The 20,273-nt window shown below is 39.1% G+C and overlaps 2 protein-coding genes and 1 long non-coding RNA gene across 3 annotated transcripts in view; 2 read left to right on the top strand and 1 right to left on the bottom strand.

The window, feature by feature from the left end:
* Nucleotides 1-20,273, bottom strand: part of LOC148076600 (uncharacterized) — a 201,489-nt gene that overhangs the window by 177,025 nt on the left and 4,191 nt on the right. The window lies entirely within an intron of this gene.
* On the top strand, nucleotides 786-4,997 carry arl6 (ARF like GTPase 6). Its single transcript, XM_087793137.1, has 8 exons — nucleotides 786-900; nucleotides 1,637-1,786; nucleotides 1,914-1,975; nucleotides 2,218-2,286; nucleotides 2,364-2,458; nucleotides 2,571-2,700; nucleotides 3,952-4,007; nucleotides 4,096-4,997. The coding sequence occupies exons 2-8, from the start codon at nucleotides 1,652-1,654 to the stop codon at nucleotides 4,119-4,121; spliced, it is 573 nt and encodes a 190-aa protein (XP_087649263.1). The 5' UTR covers nucleotides 786-900; nucleotides 1,637-1,651; the 3' UTR covers nucleotides 4,122-4,997.
* On the top strand, nucleotides 6,159-13,621 carry slc5a7a (solute carrier family 5 member 7a). The gene is made up of 9 exons (XM_087793110.1): nucleotides 6,159-6,247; nucleotides 6,872-7,098; nucleotides 8,326-8,439; nucleotides 8,658-8,813; nucleotides 8,882-9,030; nucleotides 9,089-9,232; nucleotides 9,304-9,457; nucleotides 11,826-12,043; nucleotides 12,124-13,621. The coding sequence occupies exons 2-9, from the start codon at nucleotides 6,915-6,917 to the stop codon at nucleotides 12,799-12,801; spliced, it is 1,797 nt and encodes a 598-aa protein (XP_087649236.1). The 5' UTR covers nucleotides 6,159-6,247; nucleotides 6,872-6,914; the 3' UTR covers nucleotides 12,802-13,621.

Genomic DNA, 20,273 nt, shown 5'->3' with positions numbered 1-20,273 from the left:
AACTTTATGATTTTATTTTTCCCCAATTTACAGTATGTTAGTGACTTTTTTTGTGAGAATGTTGGATATAATGAGCTATATAATAATATAAAAACAACAGTAATAATTATAATAGTAATAATAATAACAACAACAACAACAATAATAATAAGTTTGACGAAATATAACAGTAATGATAATAATAGTAATAATAACAACAACAATAATAATAATATAACAAAATAATAATAACAACAACAGTAATAATAATACTAATAATAACAATAATAATAATATAGATGAAACTGCTAAAAGGTTTAACTGTCTTTGTGCAGAATTACTCACATCATATTGCAGACTTATGGCTGTATTTTTGTGGCCCTCATGAGGTCAAGATCATGTAGAATTGATTTCTAGTAACCATTACCAGTCTCTAAATATGACTGCAGTTGTTTTGTTTTATGACTGATGACCTCACAATTCCCCTCAAAAATGTTTTAAGTAAATATAACAAAATATTATGGGAAATACTGGCCTTTTATATCAGTTTCAAACCGAATAAGCGGATCAAAATACAATACAATAATCATTTTCAGCATGATTTTATTACTTTATTTTATACTTTTAGCCCCTGTATATAATGTGGCCCCTGAGAAAATGTAATTGCCCACCTCTGTCAAATTTGAGACTAAAGAGTCCATCATGATTCAGGACAAAGGGTTTAGATTGACAGTAACAGTCATAGCCGGTAATTACCGAATTGCATTACTTCGTGTGTCCTCGTGGGGGCAGACGAGAGGCGGCCCCCGGTCACCAAGCAACAGCGTCCATAAGCGTCTACAGACAACACTGAGATTTTCACTCACACAAACTTCCGCAACTTCAACTAGCTCTGGTCACATCGACGACACTAACCCGCAGGTAAAATGGTCCTTTTGTTGGCGCTCTCTGAGGATAAATGTCATGTTAACATTGTTAAGTGTTGCTGTTAGCTTCAGTTAGCTTTCATAGCTAGGATGTGTTAGCTTGTGTCGTCACTCATGGACGTGTTTTTACTTCCACGCGATTCCCTGCGTGTTGATCCGATACACGAGAGACGGAAAATAAAAAAGACAAACTTTTAAATGTCTACTGTCAACTACAACAAGGGTTAGCAAGTTGCTAGTTAGCGAAGCAACAAGAAGAGATTAACTGTAGCTGTTAGCAAGTGTTACACTAAGCGTGTTAGCCTAGCGCAAGATTTAACGGAGTCATTATTAGCTACTTATAGCATTTATCACGCCTTCAAGTTGCACTAAAACAAGACTTAAACATGCTCTTAACACGTTATTTGTATTATAATAGCATGCTTAGCTTCTATGATGTGTTGTTGTCAAAATAGATGTATTAAAAAATATAAATTGTTTTGCATTAGAATGAGGACGTGACGTCACCTGTACAGGGATTTAGTGACAAGTGTGAAAAAGTAAACATACTTATTAAAAAGTCATTCATTATCTTTGTCTTCATACATTCATGCATTCATAAATGATCTCACATGTGATCAATTTACGGCCGTTTATCAATCTTTGTTTTATAAAAACAAACGTGTTAGTGTCCTACATGTGTAACTGTCTGCTTTAATGCTTGAAAATGAAAATCTGAAAAACTTTGACAGACCCGACGACGGCGGATGGTTTTGCTGTCGATGGGGCTGTTCGACAAGTTGGCGGGATGGCTGGGTTTGAAGAAGGAGGTCAACGTTCTGTGCTTGGGTCTGGACAACAGCGGGAAGACCACCATCATCAACCAACTCAAGCCGACCAACGTGAGTCCTTCTCTCTATTCATGAGTTCAACAACTACGTTTATTGACTGAAAAAACCTTATGGTTTTTATTCAGAGTTGTATTTCAAATATTAATGTGATGAAACCTGACTTTGTTGGTTGTCACAGGCTCAGGCTCAAGACATCGTCCCGACCATCGGCTTCAACATAGAGAAGTTTAAAACGTCCAGGTAGATATTCCACCTAATATCTTTTGTATCATATTTATTCAACATTTATTCTCAACTATTAAGCATTCTAAATATATTTAAACTCAATCTACACATTCCTATAGCCACAGTACACTGTCCTTGAAAATAAGTTTTAAAAAATGGTTAAAATCATTGATTGATTGACATGGAAAACATTTATCTTTCTTTTCTAAACTCCTTTACTTCCTCGTTGTGTCCTTCAAACCTCTCTCGTCCTACAGTCTGTCCTTCACAGTGTTCGACATGTCCGGTCAGGGAAGGTACCGAAACCTGTGGGAACATTACTACAAGTGAGTTGAATAACTATCTGTAATTATTCCCAACAGCTGAATTCTTTTCACTCCTTCTGCTCCTTTGTTGGCGTCAGGGAGGGCCAGGCCATCATATTCGTCATCGACAGTGCCGATAAGCTGAGGATGGTCGTAGCCCGGGAAGAACTGGAGACTTTACTGAACCATCCTGGTAAGAACTTCATTTTGTCTGGTTTGTTGAAAAGTGAAATGACTATTTTATTGCCCCACGTTTCCTATTAATATAACATCGGAAGTAAACTCAAGTGTGTTTTCTCTCTCAGACATTAAACACCGGAGAATCCCAATCCTATTTTTTGCCAACAAGATGGATGTCAGGGACGCCCTGTCGTCAGTTAAAGTGTCCCAGCTGCTCTGTTTAGAAAACATCAAGGACAAACCCTGGCACATCTGGTGAGGACACATTCAAACTAGACAAATACAATACAATACATGGACATATACATAGTGTCTTTGACTGAATGTATTTGGACGTCATGGGGTCAAAGATTGTGTATAAAAAACGATTATTTAGTCTTCATTTCTATTACTCATAGCTACTTAAACTCTAAATGTAAAAAAAAACGACAATCCTAATTTTGTTTTAGATTTTTTTTTTTCATTGTTGTGAATATTTATTTCCCCTCAAAAAGTTTAGGTAAATATAAAGACATATTTATAGACATCTTGAAATAATGTAACGATTAAAGAATACACAAAAATATATATATTTGGCTTGATTTTAATTTCATTATTTCATTTATTATTTGTTTTTGTGTTGAAGTCTTTATTTTTTGCTTGAAGGCCCCTGAGGAAATTAAATTGCCCACCACTGGTTAAGAGCGTCTTGAACAAGCCATATTCTAATCTTTCTTGAAAACTAAAACGAATAAACTGGGATTACAAAATAAAAAAGGATGGTAAAATGCACCTTTTATTAACATCCACTAAAATGAGATGAGACTTTATATATTTTAGGTTTTTAAAAAAGGCTCTTTTGTTGCATCAGATAAGACACGGTGTGGTGCGTTCAACAGCGCGGGACAAATACAACTCCCAGAAAAACAAACGTTGACTTAACATCGAGAGACACCTGAAGGCATTCCATGATGAAACCGAGCTGCGACAACAACACGTTTCTTACTTTATATTTGCTCACTTCAACTTTCAAGGTTGTGTTTAATGAGTCATGTGTAGATTTGAACACGATCGTCTTTCAAGTTTGGAATGGAACTGGAGTTGAGTCGACTATACAGGAACAAAAGTAGAAAACATGTAGACATTTCTTGAAGTTATAAAATGGGTTATGCTAATAGAAAGTGGATTGAACTACACATTTGTGTAGCAGTGAAGCTTCATGAAGCAGTTTTGTGGTTTCCATGTCCACTAGATGGTGCCGTTTGCACCAGAATCTATAGTTTAAACGGCTATTCTATTGAAAACTTTCTGTATTATTATTTATTATGAGAGCGCCACCTACTGACCTATAAAAATCATGACACTGTTTCATGAAGCGTCATCAGCACATCACTAGGTAGTATTTTGATTGGTTTACAAACCACTGATCCATATTCCTTTAGTAAAACCATCTTAATATCTGTACGATAACAATTATAGTTTGTTGTGACGTCCTACCATTGTTTATGTGTCAATATTGTGTTTCAGTGATACCAATGCTTTAAGGGGAGAAGGTCTACAGGAGGGCGTAGACTGGTTACAAGGTACACTTTATTTCTGCACAGTCACTCATTCATCTGTTTTTCATTTATATTGTGAATTATAATGAACTTGTTATTCTTTTGTTTTTAGATCAAATCAAAGCCATGAAAACGTGAGATCCTGCTGGAGGAGTTGAACTGGAGCGCTCATAGAATTGTGTGACAAAATAACGTATATTTACGAGGTCATGTTCCAATCAGTTAGTTCAATTGTATCCATATTTATTGCAGGTTTTATGTTAAAGCCATGTGATGAAACAAATGAGCATCAACACAAACGGACTTTTAAAAATTATTATTTCCAAAGTTAAACATAGAATTCAATTCAACCCTTTTTTTTTAACCACATGTTTTATTTTTCAATGCATTTCTCAACATATCATTATTTTATTTATATTTTCAAAGAATGTAAAATATGTTCAGGACTATTCATCTGCTGTATTTTCTTAAATGTTAAAACGATGCTAAATAATGCATAATAATTATTGTAAATATAATGTAAACTAGTTGAATTTTCTGCCTTATTTAGTGCTTGATCAATAGAAAAGAATAACGACCCTTCAACATCTAATACTTTTTTCTAAGGATAGAGCTTGAAGTCGCTGCATAGAATTGTTTAGTATCTTCTGGTTTTAGTTTGTCTCACAACCTTGTGAGCTTCAAACTCATTTAAGAATATATTTTTAACTCCAGAAAATGTTATATTTGAAGCTGTTGAAGGAACAAACACAGAATATGTTGTGTTCAACGTGAGTGATTTAGGAGGTTATATTTCATTATTCTGGTGACGACAACTGTTTTTTTTTTGTTTTCTAACGGGTTGTCATATTTGTGATTTCCATGCGTTCAGTAAATCCTGTAGATCAAAGTACGTGTTTTAATTATTGCAAACAATCAATCGGTGAGTTCTCAAGTAAAATATCGAATTGTTTTGGCTTTATCATGTTGTTTTTACAGTGCGTTTCATGATTTCTAAACAATAAATTCACTGAATTAAAGAAGATTTTGCTCTTTTTTGTCTTAGTAATTATCGTTTTATTGTATTTTACAGTCACGGTCTCTGTGTGTCTCTTCTCTTTATCAGCCGCTGCTGTCAGTGACAGCTGCTCATTAAGTCACGACACCAGACAGGGTTTGACTCGAAACGTCTTCTTACTAAAATAAAACAGTTTTTTTGTTTGTACCGCGATCGCTGAGCCCCAAACCGAACAAGTATTTCTCCGGCAGAACATCTGTGCCATCACTCCAGCTGTCAGCCGGATGAATCCAGAGAAGTCCATGTTGCAGAAAGCAACACCCACCAGATGTCTTCTTCTTCTTCTCTGCTCCTCGTGTATATACTGGCCGTCACAGTGAGCTCCACTAATGAACCATCGCTTAATACATACAGTTATTTACAGACCAGCCGAAGAATCCTAATTCTGACCTTGTTGTGACAACATCATAAGAAGATGGACGTCATCTTATGGCTGCTCGTTGTTTCAAGACGAGGTCTTTCTGTCGACCAGTGATCACTGTCGCCCACAGTCGCCAATGAAAGTGTCGACCAGTGACCTGTCTCACCTTTTTTAGTTGATGTCATCGCCGTCTACAGTTTATGGTTTGCTAAACGCCCCCTCCAATCCTCCACCCCCCCTTTGTTTTCCGTGGTCAATAACATCTGTTTATGTGGAACATTACTAACACTATTAATCATAATTGAGTCTTAATATGAAGCCATTGTCTTCTGTGTTCAGGAAGCTTCTCAAATATGTTTGTATTTTTAACTATATTCAGTCAATTTAAATGGAATTCACCCCCTTTTTATAGTGTGTATATCTTGAAGATTATATTGTTAAATAACACATATTTTTTACATCAATTTGAGGACTTTTATTTTCAGAATAACCTGGGTCAATATAGAAAAAAAGATCCTATTTATATGGGTTTAAATAATGTGAAGTGGAAGTGGCGACCCGAGCATACATCTCAGTGCAGTTCCATAGCAGCTCCATGGACGTGAGAGAGTCTCCAGATCTTGTCCTGCAGTGACGTGCTCGGTACAAAGGCGCTCATTAAGAGGAACACTGACGTGCGCGTCCGGTCCTGTGACGGCACCTGCCCCCCTTAAAAAGACCCCCACTCCACTCCAGAGACCACCAGCACTTCAGCACACTCTGCTCCAGACGCAGGACGCAGGATTCTTGTTTTTTTGTGTGTCTCTCCTTCTGCTGTCCCAGCACATGAATCCAGACACACGCAAGGTAGGTTGAACTATTATTTATTCTTAATAAAGTTATGTCAGATTTTAAACGTATTTCCTGCGCAGTTTGACCTTTACGCACAGAGAAAAAAAGGAGGATGAAAATGTCATTGTGACGTTTAAATTATTTTAATCGTTTTATGTTTAGGTTTCTCAACGAAATTTGTTATATATCTTTGAAATTGAGAAAGTAAAACTATATTCACTTCAAATTGCTTTTTATTTATTTATTTACTAGAATAGGTTTTGTGCTGCATATTGATGTTTTTATAATATTTAACGCGTTAAAATCGTACTATAATTCCGTTTTAAGAATTTTAAAACAAACATGGTTAAAGGTTCGTTAAATTCGACGTATAATAAATTGCAGGGTGAGAATCCCTCATATTGACCAAATATAGATAATTTAAGTTTGCAAAAATAAGAAAATGTTAAGATTAAAAACAAAAAAAAACGTGTTTCAAATCGATTTTTCAGTGCGTAAAAATGTCCAAACCGTGCGTAAAAGCCACTTGGATTCAAAGGAAACTCAACATTATTAGCTCCAAATAAAAAAAGTCTTAGTTTAACATTATTGTGGGGAATAAAAAACGTGTTGATCTCTGGTGGGTCCACCTCGGTGCAGGTCTCCATGCCTCCCCGTTCCTAGCGGCTGACCCGCAGCGACGATGACCATCCATGTGGAGGGACTTGTGGCGATCGCGGTCTTCTACCTGCTCATCCTGGTCGTGGGCATCTGGGCGGCATGGAAGAACAAGCACTCGGGGGAGGCGGAGGGAACCGACCGCAGCGAGACCATCATGGTGGGCGGCAGAGACATCGGACTGTTCGTGGGGGGATTCACCATGACAGGTCTGCTGCTCCTCCACACTTGCAAACAGTCAGAAGTGCAAAGAAAACTGTTCACTTGACGACATATATTTGCTCGTAATAAACATTTATTATCAGAAAACATAATTTTATACTTTTGTTTTTGATTAAATATGTTGATCATGATTAGAAAATTAAGTTATTCTAAATACATTTATTTTCAACTAAAGACTTCTAAATATTTTATTGGCCTATTTTACTTTATGATATGTTGTTCTTTTTATTTATTTCTTACAAGGATTCGATCATATTTTCTATTTTCGCTGCTTTCTTTTGTCTTGCCGGCCCCTAACAACAGTCAGTATATATTGTGGCCCCTGAGGAATTTTATTGCTCACCTCTGGACAATTAAGACAATTTCATGAATTTATTTAAAAATATTTATGTTTTTTTTAAGTCTCATTAAAAGGATCTCAATTTTATAGGAGTAACATGTGAATTAATTTAAAGAATTTGATTTAAATCTTCAAAACACATATTCTTGGGTGGTTGTATATGTTACTTCTAGTAAACAGCAGCTAGCACTGCTACTAACCAGCTAAGCTAGCAGGTCTACTGTTAGTTTCATTCACTTTATATCACCGTTGTGTCATGTGTTGCAGCAGTGTTAAGGCATTGTTAAGATGAAAATACACTTTCTTAATACAAAAATACAAAATATATATTATTATTATTGAGTTTGTGTCATGTTCAGTTTGTGATGTCAATAAAAAGAATAAACCAGCATCAAAATTACACAAAGGGTGAAAATGTATATTTTTATGCAATGATTTTGATATTTTCAAATAAATACATTGTAACATACATATGCAAGGCAAATTAAACACCTAATAATGATAGAATTGAATAATAGACATATATTAATAGTTTGTGATTAAAAATGTTTTGATCCTAAAAATACATTTTGGAAAATGTTAATTTCTTTGAGAGCTCATTAACTGAAACAAAATGTTTTTGTAGAATAAACTTTTTATAATACAGATTAAACAAGAAAAACACTTTTGCATGATGTTAAAAATATATATATTTGTGATGTTTAAATACACAATGAAGCATCTACCTTTATCAACTCAAACGACAACTCAAGCTGCCATGAAAAAAAAAGGTTTAAGATAAGTTTGAATTGTATCTCATTTGTTTCCGTGACAGCTGTGCAACCTTTATTTTCTTTAAGGTTTTGTATTTTGCCCTTTAATCGATTGTTTTCAGCGACGTGGGTTGGAGGAGGCTACATCAATGGCACAGCTGAGTACGTGTACCTGCCAGATTATGGGCTGGCCTGGGCACAAGCTCCATTTGGATACGCTCTCAGTCTTGTCGTTGGTGAGTGCTTTGTGTATTTAAAGTGAGTTTATTGTGTTTAGAATTAAGGCACACACACACCTTTCATGGTTTCCTAACGTCAATGGGGACAAAAACATGAAACAAAATGTATGTTTAACACTTAAAAAAAAGAACGGTGGTGACTATAGAAACTCTTCTGAGGACAATATATTGGGAGACAGATGTTTCAACATCCACATGTGCTCTGGTTGTTATAGGTGGCCTCTTCTTCGCTAAGCCCATGCGCTCACGAGGCTATGTCACCATGCTGGACCCGTTCCAGCAGCTCTATGGGAAGCGCATGGGGGGTCTTCTCTTCATACCGGCGCTGATGGGCGAGATCTTCTGGTCTGCCGCCATCCTTTCTGCTCTGGGTGAGTTTCGGAACTAGAATCTGAAATGACGAGAAACAACATCCCATAATCCATGGTTTTGTCTCCAGGTGCGACCCTGAGTGTGATCGTGGACATCAACATCAAGATTTCAGTGGTCATCTCAGCTCTCATCGCCATCTTCTACACTCTGGTCGGGGGGCTGTACTCGGTGGCCTACACCGACGTGGTGCAGCTCTTCTGCATCTTCGTGGGGCTGGTAGGTGGACGGATCGCCAAAACAAATCTGGTCCATGTTAACCACTCGTCTTTTCCAGTGGATCAGCGTTCCCTTCGCACTCACCAACCCTGCTGTGTCGGACATCGGCGTGACCGCGGTCAAGCAGGTTTACCAGTCACCCTGGAAAGGCAGCATCCAAAGAGAGGACACCTGGGTCTGGTTGGACAATTTCTTCCTCCTGGTACGACGATGACTTATGTTTAACATACTCACACCGACACTGACTTTGTCCCTCTTCAATCTGAACCTCAGATGCTGGGTGGGATCCCCTGGCAGGTCTACTTTCAAAGAGTCCTCTCTTCCTCGTCTGCCACCTACGCTCAGGTCCTCTCCTTCCTGGCTGCTTTTGGGTGCCTCGTCATGGCGGTTCCTTCTGTCCTGATCGGAGCCATTGGAGCCTCCACGGGTGAGATGCGCTTCTCGTGTCCTCAGATCTTAGCGAGTAAATAGCAGATGGTTCACATCATTCATTATGAAAGAGCGATGGGCTTAATAATCAAGCTGCTCGGGTACAAACATGAGCAGGGATCGAGGGAGCAAATTAGGTTTGATCTCCAGATTTGTAGGCATCGCCGTCCTTTGACTACACACCTGCCTCAGCCATGGATGGTCACATCATGAACTTCCAAACAAATATTTGTAGGTTCAGGTATATTGCTTGAGAAGTGGAAGAGTTGCGTTGAATTTTGAAGGCTAACCAAACATGGTACGTTTTGGTTTTATCTAGCTTATTATTGGAGAGAAGGTAAAGAGGAAGAGTGAAGATACATTGTGAGTAAGTAAGTAAGAAAACATTATTTGTAAAGCACCTATCTAGACCAGGGTCACAAAGAGCTTGGACAATCAAAAGCAATATACAGTTAAAAACACCTACAGATTTAAAAAGTCTAAAAGGCAACCATATAAGTCAAACAAAGAAGTCTTAGAAAATCAGGGAAAAGCCTGCACAAATAAACATGTATTAAGATGTTTTCTTGAAGGAGTCAGTAGATCATTAAACAGAGGGAGAGGAAGATCATTCAAAAGCTTACGAGCAACAGACTGGAAGGATTTCTCTCCTCTGGTTCAGAGAACCATCAGTAGATTCTGATCCACAGACCTCAGAGCCCGAGCTGGGGTGTAAGGCTGGATCAGATCACTGATGTAAGGAGGAGTCTGACCATGAATAGATCTGAAAGTAAGAAACAGAATTTTATAATTGATCCTGAAAGAAACTTGCAGCCAGTGAAGAGTTTTAAAGATCGGAGAAATGCAAGTTCTTCTACTAGAGCGGGTCAGAATTTGTATTAACTGCAGGTGAAACAGCTCCTTCTTGTTTAGACACTAAAATAAACTGTTACAATAGTCAAAACGACAAGACGCAAACACATGGATAATAACCTCCAGATCGTGTCGTGAAAGAGAGTGAAGGTGGTTTGGATCAGTATAAAGGAAGGAAATGGTTCCACCTTCCGTCTTCCTTGAAAACTCTCCAAACTGAATTCAAATGTCAAAACCTTTCCCTGGGAGCTTTCCCAATCCATCCTAAAAACGGAATCCACGGAACAGTGCCGATATTCTTCAAATGTTGCTCTGACCACAACTCCTGAACTTGCACTCTTGTATTTCAGTGTTTGTTTCGTAGTTGTTGCCTTCATTTTTGTTCAACTATGACGTGTTCTGCTGCCTTTCTTGGCCAGGTAGCCCTTGTGAAAGAGATCTCAATGGGTTTTTAATCTGCTTATGGTTAAATCAAATACAACTAAACTGTGAACGTATAGTTTCCATTGGGTTTTAATTAGAAGAAAGGAATAAGCAATAAGACCATCAGAGGTAAATCTCATGCAGGAAGAAGTAAAAAAAATAAGTGAACAACCGATGAGATTTATTGCTGCAGTAAAGGAGAGTATGAAGTAGATGAGGTGCTATTCGAGAGGACCTACTGTGGAAAACCCTGATGGTTAATGTCGAAAGGCAATACGATGAAGATTATAAACCAAAGATCAGATGTGTTAAACTCAAGGACAGGTCGACAAGACTTGAGATGCTTATTGATGAAATTGCTTAATACTTAAGGTTCATTGAACAAAACCCGCTTATATTAATGAGAACCAAATCTCCCAAAAGTAAAAAGGTTTTTACCATCATTTATACAAGCAAACTATATTTGAAATAATAAATAAAAATCTACAAAGAGATTCTATACATGTTCTTAGATGTCTATCATGAGTCAGAATTTTGGTCGATCGCGAACTTTTATTTTTACACATTTTTACACCAAACAAAAAAAAGGTACCCAAAAACTGAAGTTGGATGTTTCATGCTGTATAGATAGATATTGATTTAGATTTGGCCCCATGTGTGCTTGAGTTTGACCCCAATGGTATAGGTTGCTGGTAGCTTTAATTCCCTAGAGTGCAGTGAAATGCAACGATCGCAGATTCAAGTAGCTTCTGTGAAGATTAGCGTTCAATACAAATATGACAGAGAAAGAGTTCTTCTAGCGGTCACACGTTTACCAGATCTATACCTTGACGACAAAGTATAAACCTGTGATCTATATAAGTAAGTAAGTAATATTATGTAGCGCTTTTCTAGACCAGGGTCACAAAGCGTTTAAACAATCAAAAAAATACCAAAAAAAATATACTAAAAAATTTAAGATAACACCAAGAAAAGCAAAGGTGTCCCAGAAAATCAGGGAAAAGCCTGCCTGAATAAGAAAGTCTTAAGTTGTTTCTTGAATGCTACTTATTCAACACTGTGGTTCGTCTTTCTTTATCTTCAACCACCAGATTGGAACCAGACCAGCTACGGGGCCATCCCACCTAAAGACCGGGAGCAGGCGGACATGATTCTGCCAATCGTCCTCCAGCACCTCTGTCCACCATTCGTGTCCTTCTTCGGCCTCGGTGCGGTTTCTGCAGCCGTCATGTCGTCGGCTGATTCCTCCATCCTGTCAGCGAGCTCCATGTTTGCCAGGAACATCTACCAGCTGGCCTTCAGGCAGTCGGTGGGTATTCAATTATGTGGAATGTTTTTGTTATCCAAGATGGACCGCGATATCTGATCTCTTGACATCTGCGTCCTCAGGCGTCGGATCGTGAAATCGTTTGGGTGATGCGTATCACAATCTTCGTCTTCGGCGGTCTAGCTACTGTGATGGCCTTGGTGACTGGGACGGTGTACGGCCTCTGGTACCTGAGCTCCGATCTGGTTTACGTCATCATCTTCCCCCAGCTCCTCAGCGTGCTCTTCGTCAAAGGTACCAACACCTACGGCTCGGTCGCTGCCTACCTCTTCGGGTTGGTACTGCGGATCGGAGGAGGGGAGCCTTACCTGCAACTGCCCCCCTTTATTTACTACCCCGGCTGGATCATCGAGCAGAGGAAGCACCACGTAACCGGGGAATTCGAGGATATCGTCATTCAAAAGTTCCCCTTCAAGACAGTGTCGATGGTCGCCTCCTTCCTGGGCAACGTCGCCGTCTCCCACCTGGCCAAGTACCTGTTCGAGAGCGGCAAACTGTCCCACAAGTACGACTTCCTGGACGCCGTGGTGTCCAAGGACAGCGGGGAGATCATGGACAAAACGACGCTGGTGACGCGCGGGAACAACATCGGCCTGTCGGAGATGGCGCCCGTAAAACCGCGGCTGAGTGTGACCTTGGCGGCCGCCTTCACTCGCCGCGACACCCTTCCGAAAGAACGAGTGGAGTTGGAGGAAGAGGAGGAGTCTAGCCCCGACACCTCCCAACATGACGATGAATAACTTGAAAACACCTTCGTGGAAAAAAAAAAGGGGGAACAATTATAGTCACGCCGGACTACGAGCTTTCGCGTTCGCCCAAAGACTCAAACATTCGTGTAGTAAAAACCATGTGTATTCATCAATCTTGGGTAAGACTTTCTATTTCTTGTCACCGAGTTCACGAAAAAAAAAAGGACATCACAAATAATTTCCTGCCAGAACTGTGAGCACAAGCCAAGTTCGCAAGGTGGGAAAAATCTACCTAATCGCCAAAAAGTAAGCAATAACAAACTCTACGGTTAAGAAAGCGCCTGAGAAAACATTCATTTTTGCTCAAATACGACAACGTCTCGTGTCTTGTGCGTCAAGTGTGTAAGTCTCATTTATTTAACACAGTCGACCTCGTACACAGCCATCTTTAAATACAGCTGAGGTGCGACTGAAAATATTTTGCACTGACAAATAGTTGTATAAATAATTGAATATAACTGTGAATCAAGAAGCCATGTTGTCATGCCAAGTAGAACATATACAAGCACTAGTGATCGTAGTTTACTTGAAGCTGATATCGTATTTAACGTGATTTTGTGAGGATCAATAGAAGCGACGCCGCAATAGTTTTAAATCAATCTTGTATTTCACTGCCTTAATAAAAAAGTCATCGAGCAATTTGTTTGTACAGTTGACCGTGATCTGGTCACGTGAACAACGTTTGAACATGAATGTAATCTCTGCAACTCGTCGAGTGGTGTCAACCAGCATCTACTGCTTCAATAGATGTACGTGGTATTTTAGGTCATTTTATGAATTGTATTGTAACGGTTTTGCTTCATGACTCTGTGTTGACCAAGTCCGCCATGTTTGTAAATGAATATAAGAAAACTATAGAACTATAAATGATGCTGTTACATATTATACAAATAAGTGTAAAAAATTTAAATGTTTATTTATTTTTGACGTAAAAAGAGATAAATAAATGAACTGATTCATGAGTGTGTTTAGACACGTCGTTTTTCTTAAGATTTCTTGGATTTTTCTCTTTGAAAAACAACGTCTTTTGTTGCGTTTAACTTTACATTTCCGTTCCGAAAAGATTTCTCGAGATTGTCCTACGAGTCGCTCCATCCCGCCGGCTACCAAAATGGCGGACAAAGAAAGAGAAGATGGCAGAAAAACGTGACTGAAATTACAATCGCATGACTTGCATCTTTGTCTACGTCTTTGGCCGCAGTGAAAGACGAGTTCTTAAAATAGACCCCCCACTTCCCCCCCCCCCGCCCCCTGGTTACGTACATTACCTTAAGTGCTGTTCTCTTGTCTGGGACTTGGGGAGGAGCCATGTCAGGTTGGGTGGGTTGAAGTCGTCGGTGATGATGCACTCGATCGAAGGGGGAGGGTCAGGGCATAGCACGCCGGCGCCTGTTGCCATAAAAACCACCAATGGTGCAAGAATGACGCGGCAGCCCCGCCCATCCCCGGCGCCTCCTCCTTCCATCGCCCTTGGAAACGCCCTTGAGAACTCCGACCAATCCCATAAAAAAAAAAAGAGCAAGAGAGAGAACATCTATATCCATTCATAGAAAGTGCCTGAGAAAGCACTCACCATAATGAACAATTATGAAGGGAAACTGTCGCGTGTCCAACTCAATCCATTTATTTAGGGCCACGCGGTACAAGAACACAGTTGGGGGGGATGGTCTCGCTCACGACTGTTGGATGCAAACCAAAAAAAAAGACCGACCCAGAGTGTCTTGGCCGGTTTAGTTCCTTTGTCTATATGATAATTTCAAACATTATGGGATGTCGAGGAGGGGCAGACCGACTGTTTAATACTGATTGTACTGATTGAGTCTGATTTCTTTTTTTCTTTTTTTTTTTAAAGATGACGTAATTTTAAAGGAATGAACAACGGCACCATTTTCACTTCGTACTTTTTTCTATGGGGACAAACCATGACAACACACCTCAAGACATATCTTTAGACGTCTATGTCGGACCAGACAGTTCATGACATTTGCTGTATGTTCTGGTTTATTCCGCTAAACCATTGCCGTTCCAAATTTTCATAAGACTTAACAATAGGACATTATGTCAGATAAATCCCTGTTAATATTACAATTTTTTTGTTGAAGAATCAAGTTGTGAAGTTGTTTTTCTTTCATTCATTCCAGAATAACTGCCACTATAACTGTTATCAACTAGTGATGGTCTGATGAAGCGAAACTCTGCAGCGACAATTCTGAGCCGCCCTAGTAGGAGAACTCACATTTCCCCGATCCTTACAAATAATACATAGCATTATATCTTTCCTTTCTTCTGTCTTAAAGGGCCCTTACAATGGTCAAAGTGGTCCCTGAGGAATTTTGCTCGCCTATCCCTGCCCTGTACTGTATGTTAGTGATAGTGAGACGAAGCTTAATGAAGCAGCGTAATTCTTTTCAGAGTTCACGAGATGGCGGTCTCTGCACTATTTTCCTTAGCTTCGAAGTCACTGTTAAGTTTTAAAGGACCCCATCTACATAGCAAATCGAATCATAACTATTATTCTATATAATGAACTACTTCAGTACTAGGCTAGAACATACATACAGGTTGGTATAAAAGTATTTATTTCTTTTTTTTTAATAAAACATGGTCAAATTCATATTTTGAATGAATAAAGTAGATGATAATTCTATGAGGGACGTTCCTTATGTGGGAAAATGACCCATGATCTTGGTAAAAATGACTGATATGTAAAGTGTATGTTTTATATGTCCATTGATGGTAAACCTGATTTACAACACATCAACAGGTTCGATGCAAAATACATGTCGATGCACGTTGACGGTTTTAAGAGCTCGTAAAAAATGGAAGACACTGAAAAAAGCACAATTTCATACAACGGCGCTCCCGGTGCCATCCTCCCACTGGATCATCGAGACACCTGGAGGCGAATCACAGACAAAACAAAGGTCCTGAGTGCTGCCATTCCTCAAATCAGTCTCGTCTATCCAGAGCTTTAATGGAAAAAGAAAACATTTTTGGTTTGGGAACATCAAAGGTCACGTGGGAAACCGCTTTCAGTCATGAGATTTAAGTAGTTCCTGCCTCGGAATAAAAGTCTTCCGGGAGCCTGGAACCGTGGATCCTCTTTAGATAAAGTGACATGTAGTGGATCGTATCTCATCTGTGGCCCCGCTATCATGATGACCCACCACTATTCATGTCCTTCTTAGCTAATGTCCTCCATGATTTAATCACACAGAGTCCATTTCAATCATCGCTCATGAGACGACGGGAAAAGAAAAAAGATATATATCAGGGATGCCGAGCGATATGTATGTACGTGACAATGTACACGTGAGCACGGAGTAAACAAGTGTTTTCCCCTCGAATCTCTACGTCACGTCGAGGAGCAGCAGCAGCAGCAGCTGAAGAGCGGCTTCAGCTAAATAAAGGAAGCGGCTTCTCTAATCAAATCAGCCCAGAAAACCTGATTATGGATCCGACTGGAACTGTGCTCGGCTGAAGGTGGAGCGTCTTTAAAGCGCAGGAATGAGACGCGGTACAGTCAGCAGAGCACTAATGAGCCGTGATGATGGAGAGTCCAACAGAACCCATGGATCCATAAACCGCTCCCTTGACTTTTTGACGCCATGTATATACATCAATACTAGGGGCCTGTATTGGCAAGAATCAATACGTATCACGATACATGGGTGACTATAATATATAGAGAGTTATATTGTGTTACTGTAGTTACAAAGATATATTTGTAGTATTGTCGAGTACTTGACTCTGGTTTTGCATAATTTACAGTCCACATGACTCTTCACAAAGTCATAACTGTTTTCATTTGTTTTAAAACCAAAATATGTCCCAGCATCAGCTTCAAAAGCGGCTGGAGTTGAATGTATCCTCTTGTCCTCAGTCATAGCCGGAATTTCATTGTTTTTTTTTCTAGATAGTAGAGGTGTGTATTGTCAAGAACATGCAGGGTCAATGATATGATATAACTTGATACTGTAGGAACAATTATATATTATTTGTAGTATTGTTCGAGTACTTGACTCTGGTGTTGTTGAATTTACAAACCAAATGACTGTTTTTTATTGCTTTTTTGAAACCAAAATGTCCAAACATCAGCTTAAGAAGCTGCTGGAAATCGACTGTATCCTCTCGTCCTCAGTCGTCACACAGGATTTCAGCTGCGGAGGACGTGATGACTGCTGCCATCTATTGGCCGGTAGTTGAGTTGTCACACAAAAATGAACAAACGCTGTAAATATTTGTGTGTTATTTTTTATTATTTTATTTTATACACACGTGACTGAAAAAGTTACCTGTGATAATGAGATAAATTAACAGCAAAATAAACAGTTTATCAAAAAATTAAAAGCCATTCAGCGATTTTAAACATCAATACATTATTGTAAATAAAGTCACTACATATCGTTGTATCGGTTTTACTGTCACCTCAAATGAACGTTGTTTCCTCTCCGTTCGTGATCACGTTTGGTTCCTACAGTGACTTCCTTCGTCCCATTTTTCTCTTATATAAGCCGAAGCCGAGGAAGTCAGTGGGCAAGAACAAAGTCGTGACGACACAAAAAGCAGCGTCGCCCTCAGGGGACCGGTCCACTCTCAAGAGTGACACCGAGGATGGATGGATGGATGGATGGGACCCTCGAGAACCCTTCGCAATCACATGATGATGGCGCTGTTTTTAAGTTAAAGAAATATTATTATTTTGAATTCATGATACGGTCGTGCTGCGTGACTGCGGTGGGATCAATGGGTTGTCGTCACGACGCCAGCCCTTGTAGCGTTTGTGTGTGTGTGTGTGTGTGTGTGTGTGTGCCTGTTGAGTCTGAGCCAGAAGATCCATTAGAGCTGATTGAGGAGCACAAGGGTACAAGCTGAGAGAAGGTGATGGTAACACACACACACACACACACTCACAGACACACACATGCATGCACGCACGCACACACCTACACACACACACACACACACACACACACACTCACAGACACACACATGCATGCACGCACGCACACACCTACACACACACACACACACACACACACACACACTCCAGTCATGGAAAGCATGAATAGGAAACGGCATCAACTCTGTGCTGAAGGTGGACACACCTACATATCCGGAGCTACTTCATTCTCTGCCATTTTGTCGAATCAGCCGAAGATTCCAAGTGTCATTTTGGGGCGGAGCCAAGATAAGACGCTACTTTGCGTCAATGCTGAGGATGAATTACATTCATCGAACAAAAATAGCTGCATTATCAGGCGATCACTTCCTTTCTCAACCGTGCTCAGTGTGTGTGGAAGCTACAGAAATATGTCTCTCTGGTTATATATTTTCAGTAGTGTATTAATACCATATTTCAAAATAAAATGTACTTAAAATTAAATATAACACAACTTATCTTATAATAACAATAATAATAATAATACAAATATATATATAATAACCTTACTTTGAATAGTCAAATGTATAAAAATATATTAAATATATTAAAACTAAATAAAAATAAAATCTATGTACAATCAAATATAGACTTATTTTCTAATGAGTTTTTCCATCATATCAGATTATTTATTTGACCATTAATTCTTATGGCCCCGTCAAACAGTCACAGTATATAATGTGGCCCCAAAGGAAATTTAATAGCTCGGCTTTTTTTTAGCAGCTCCTTAGGATTTAATTACATTTGTATTTACCGATTTTTATTTTTCCTAAATGTATTTACCCACATTTAATATGAGCAAAATGTTCACATCAAATGTATTTTTCTTATACTTTGGGTGAAAAAAGTGCTGCTTCTTGTCTCTCAAAATGAACAGAAAAAAACTATTATATTTATGATTTGCCTGTAGTTATTTAAAAAGTATTAACATTTATATTGAGAATATCCAATTGAAATACAGCCATTATCATTATAATTTACAAGCAAATAACATATTTATCTTAAATTAATGATATAACTTATATATTTATTAATTATTTACTATATTACATTCACTCTGCTGTGTTTTTTAACGGTTGCCAAGCAACGGAATTTCGTTGCCAGTTTCACTGCTGTGTTTTCTGTGCAATGACAATAAAAGAAAGTATATTTGTTTTTACATTTTTCCATCAAATTATCAATGATTTTCTTATTCAGAACTCAGAACTATGCTGTGTCTCAAATCGCATACTTCTCTTAGTATACTAGAAGTTAGTATGCATCAGGATAGTGTACCACTAACTAGTATGCAAATTCTCAACAGATAGTATTTCTCAAATCAAACACTGTTGCAACGCAACTGGAATTGACGCGACAGCTTCTTCTTCTACTTCTATTTAACGATGATTTCAACCAACTGTTGGAACGCTATCGCCGACACCTGCTGGCAGCATGTTTTGCAAGTTTGGAAAAATAAATAAAGAAAAAATATGATAATCGAAATATTCACGAGATATTTAAGCTGGTATCAGCACTGAAGACGTGTCATCCTTCTACTGCTGCTGAAAATACACCTGTAAGTATATGAATATATATGCATATATATATATATATGACGTAACTTCCGTTTACAACGTCACTGAGATGGCGGGGGCATTTTAGTACGCCAATTTAGTGTGCATGGTGCAAGAATTTAGACGCACTTACGCACTAAAAATACTAACTTTGAGTACGCAAGTATGCGATTTGAGACACAGCACTAGTGATGACTTTATTAAGCATCGTTGGCGCCCCCTAGTGAGCACTAAAAAAAGGACAGTGCTTCAAGAAGCTTCATCAACACAGTATATATCGTGCCTCTCTGAAGAATTGCAGCCTCGTTGATGAAGCATTTATTCTCAACACTATGGCCAGACTGTGTTTACATGAAGCAGGAAAAATGGAAAAATGTCTCCGAGTCTCGTCTCTTGGATCAGACAGGAGCGGCGGACATCACGGGGGAGTCGAGGGGGAAAAGGAGAGGAAGGGAAACCGGTGGATGATGGCTGGAGGAAGAGCAGACACGAAGTCCCGCTCCACTAAACTGCAGACTGACAGAGTTTGACTGGCTGTCACAGCAGAGGCCAGAGTCTCTCTCATGCTGGGGTCAAACACACACACACGTTTAAGACGCTCCTGACTCTCGACGCTAGAGGGAGCCAGACGCCCTATAGGTTGAACGAGACAATAAAGGTTCATGTTTATTTATTTCTACCCTCGACGTAGATTTAGGGGTTTTGATCAAAACTGCGAGGCAAGTGTCCACAAAGAATACGTCTAGAGAGAGTATTCTGGTTCCAGCCAATAGTCTTTCTCCAATTATAGTCTAAAATAAGTGACCTTTAACAACAGGGGCTCCAATTCTGAGGCTGGGAAAGATCCAACAGAATATATTAAAACAGAGGGAGAGAAGAAATGAGAGAGAGAGAGAGAGAAAGAGAAAAAAAGAGACTTTGTCTATTTGTTCAGCATATTCGGGTTTTATCTTGTATGTCGTGCTGAA

The sequence above is a fragment of the Callionymus lyra genome, chromosome 6, assembly GCF_982586985.1.
Source record: "Callionymus lyra chromosome 6, fCalLyr1.hap1.1, whole genome shotgun sequence".
Classification (NCBI taxonomy): Eukaryota; Metazoa; Chordata; class Actinopteri; order Syngnathiformes; family Callionymidae; genus Callionymus; species Callionymus lyra.
Note: the sequence above shows the minus strand (reverse complement) of the source record. Positions and strands in the feature narration are given on the sequence as shown.

Bases quoted from the DNA above. Each gene is read 5' to 3' on its own strand.
- arl6 (XM_087793137.1), top strand. From the start codon at position 1,652: ATGGTTTTGCTGTCGATGGGGCTGTTCGACAAGTTGGCGGGATGGCTG. The intron at 1,976-2,217 runs GTAGATATTCCA...CTCGTCCTACAG, and splicing joins GAGAAGTTTAAAACGTCCAG to TCTGTCCTTCACAGTGTTCG. The intron at 2,459-2,570 runs GTAAGAACTTCA...TTTCTCTCTCAG, and splicing joins GACTTTACTGAACCATCCTG to ACATTAAACACCGGAGAATC.
- slc5a7a (XM_087793110.1), top strand. From the start codon at position 6,915: ATGACCATCCATGTGGAGGGACTTGTGGCGATCGCGGTCTTCTACCTG. The intron at 8,440-8,657 runs GTGAGTGCTTTG...TGGTTGTTATAG, and splicing joins CGCTCTCAGTCTTGTCGTTG to GTGGCCTCTTCTTCGCTAAG. The intron at 9,458-11,825 runs GTGAGATGCGCT...TTCAACCACCAG, and splicing joins AGCCATTGGAGCCTCCACGG to ATTGGAACCAGACCAGCTAC.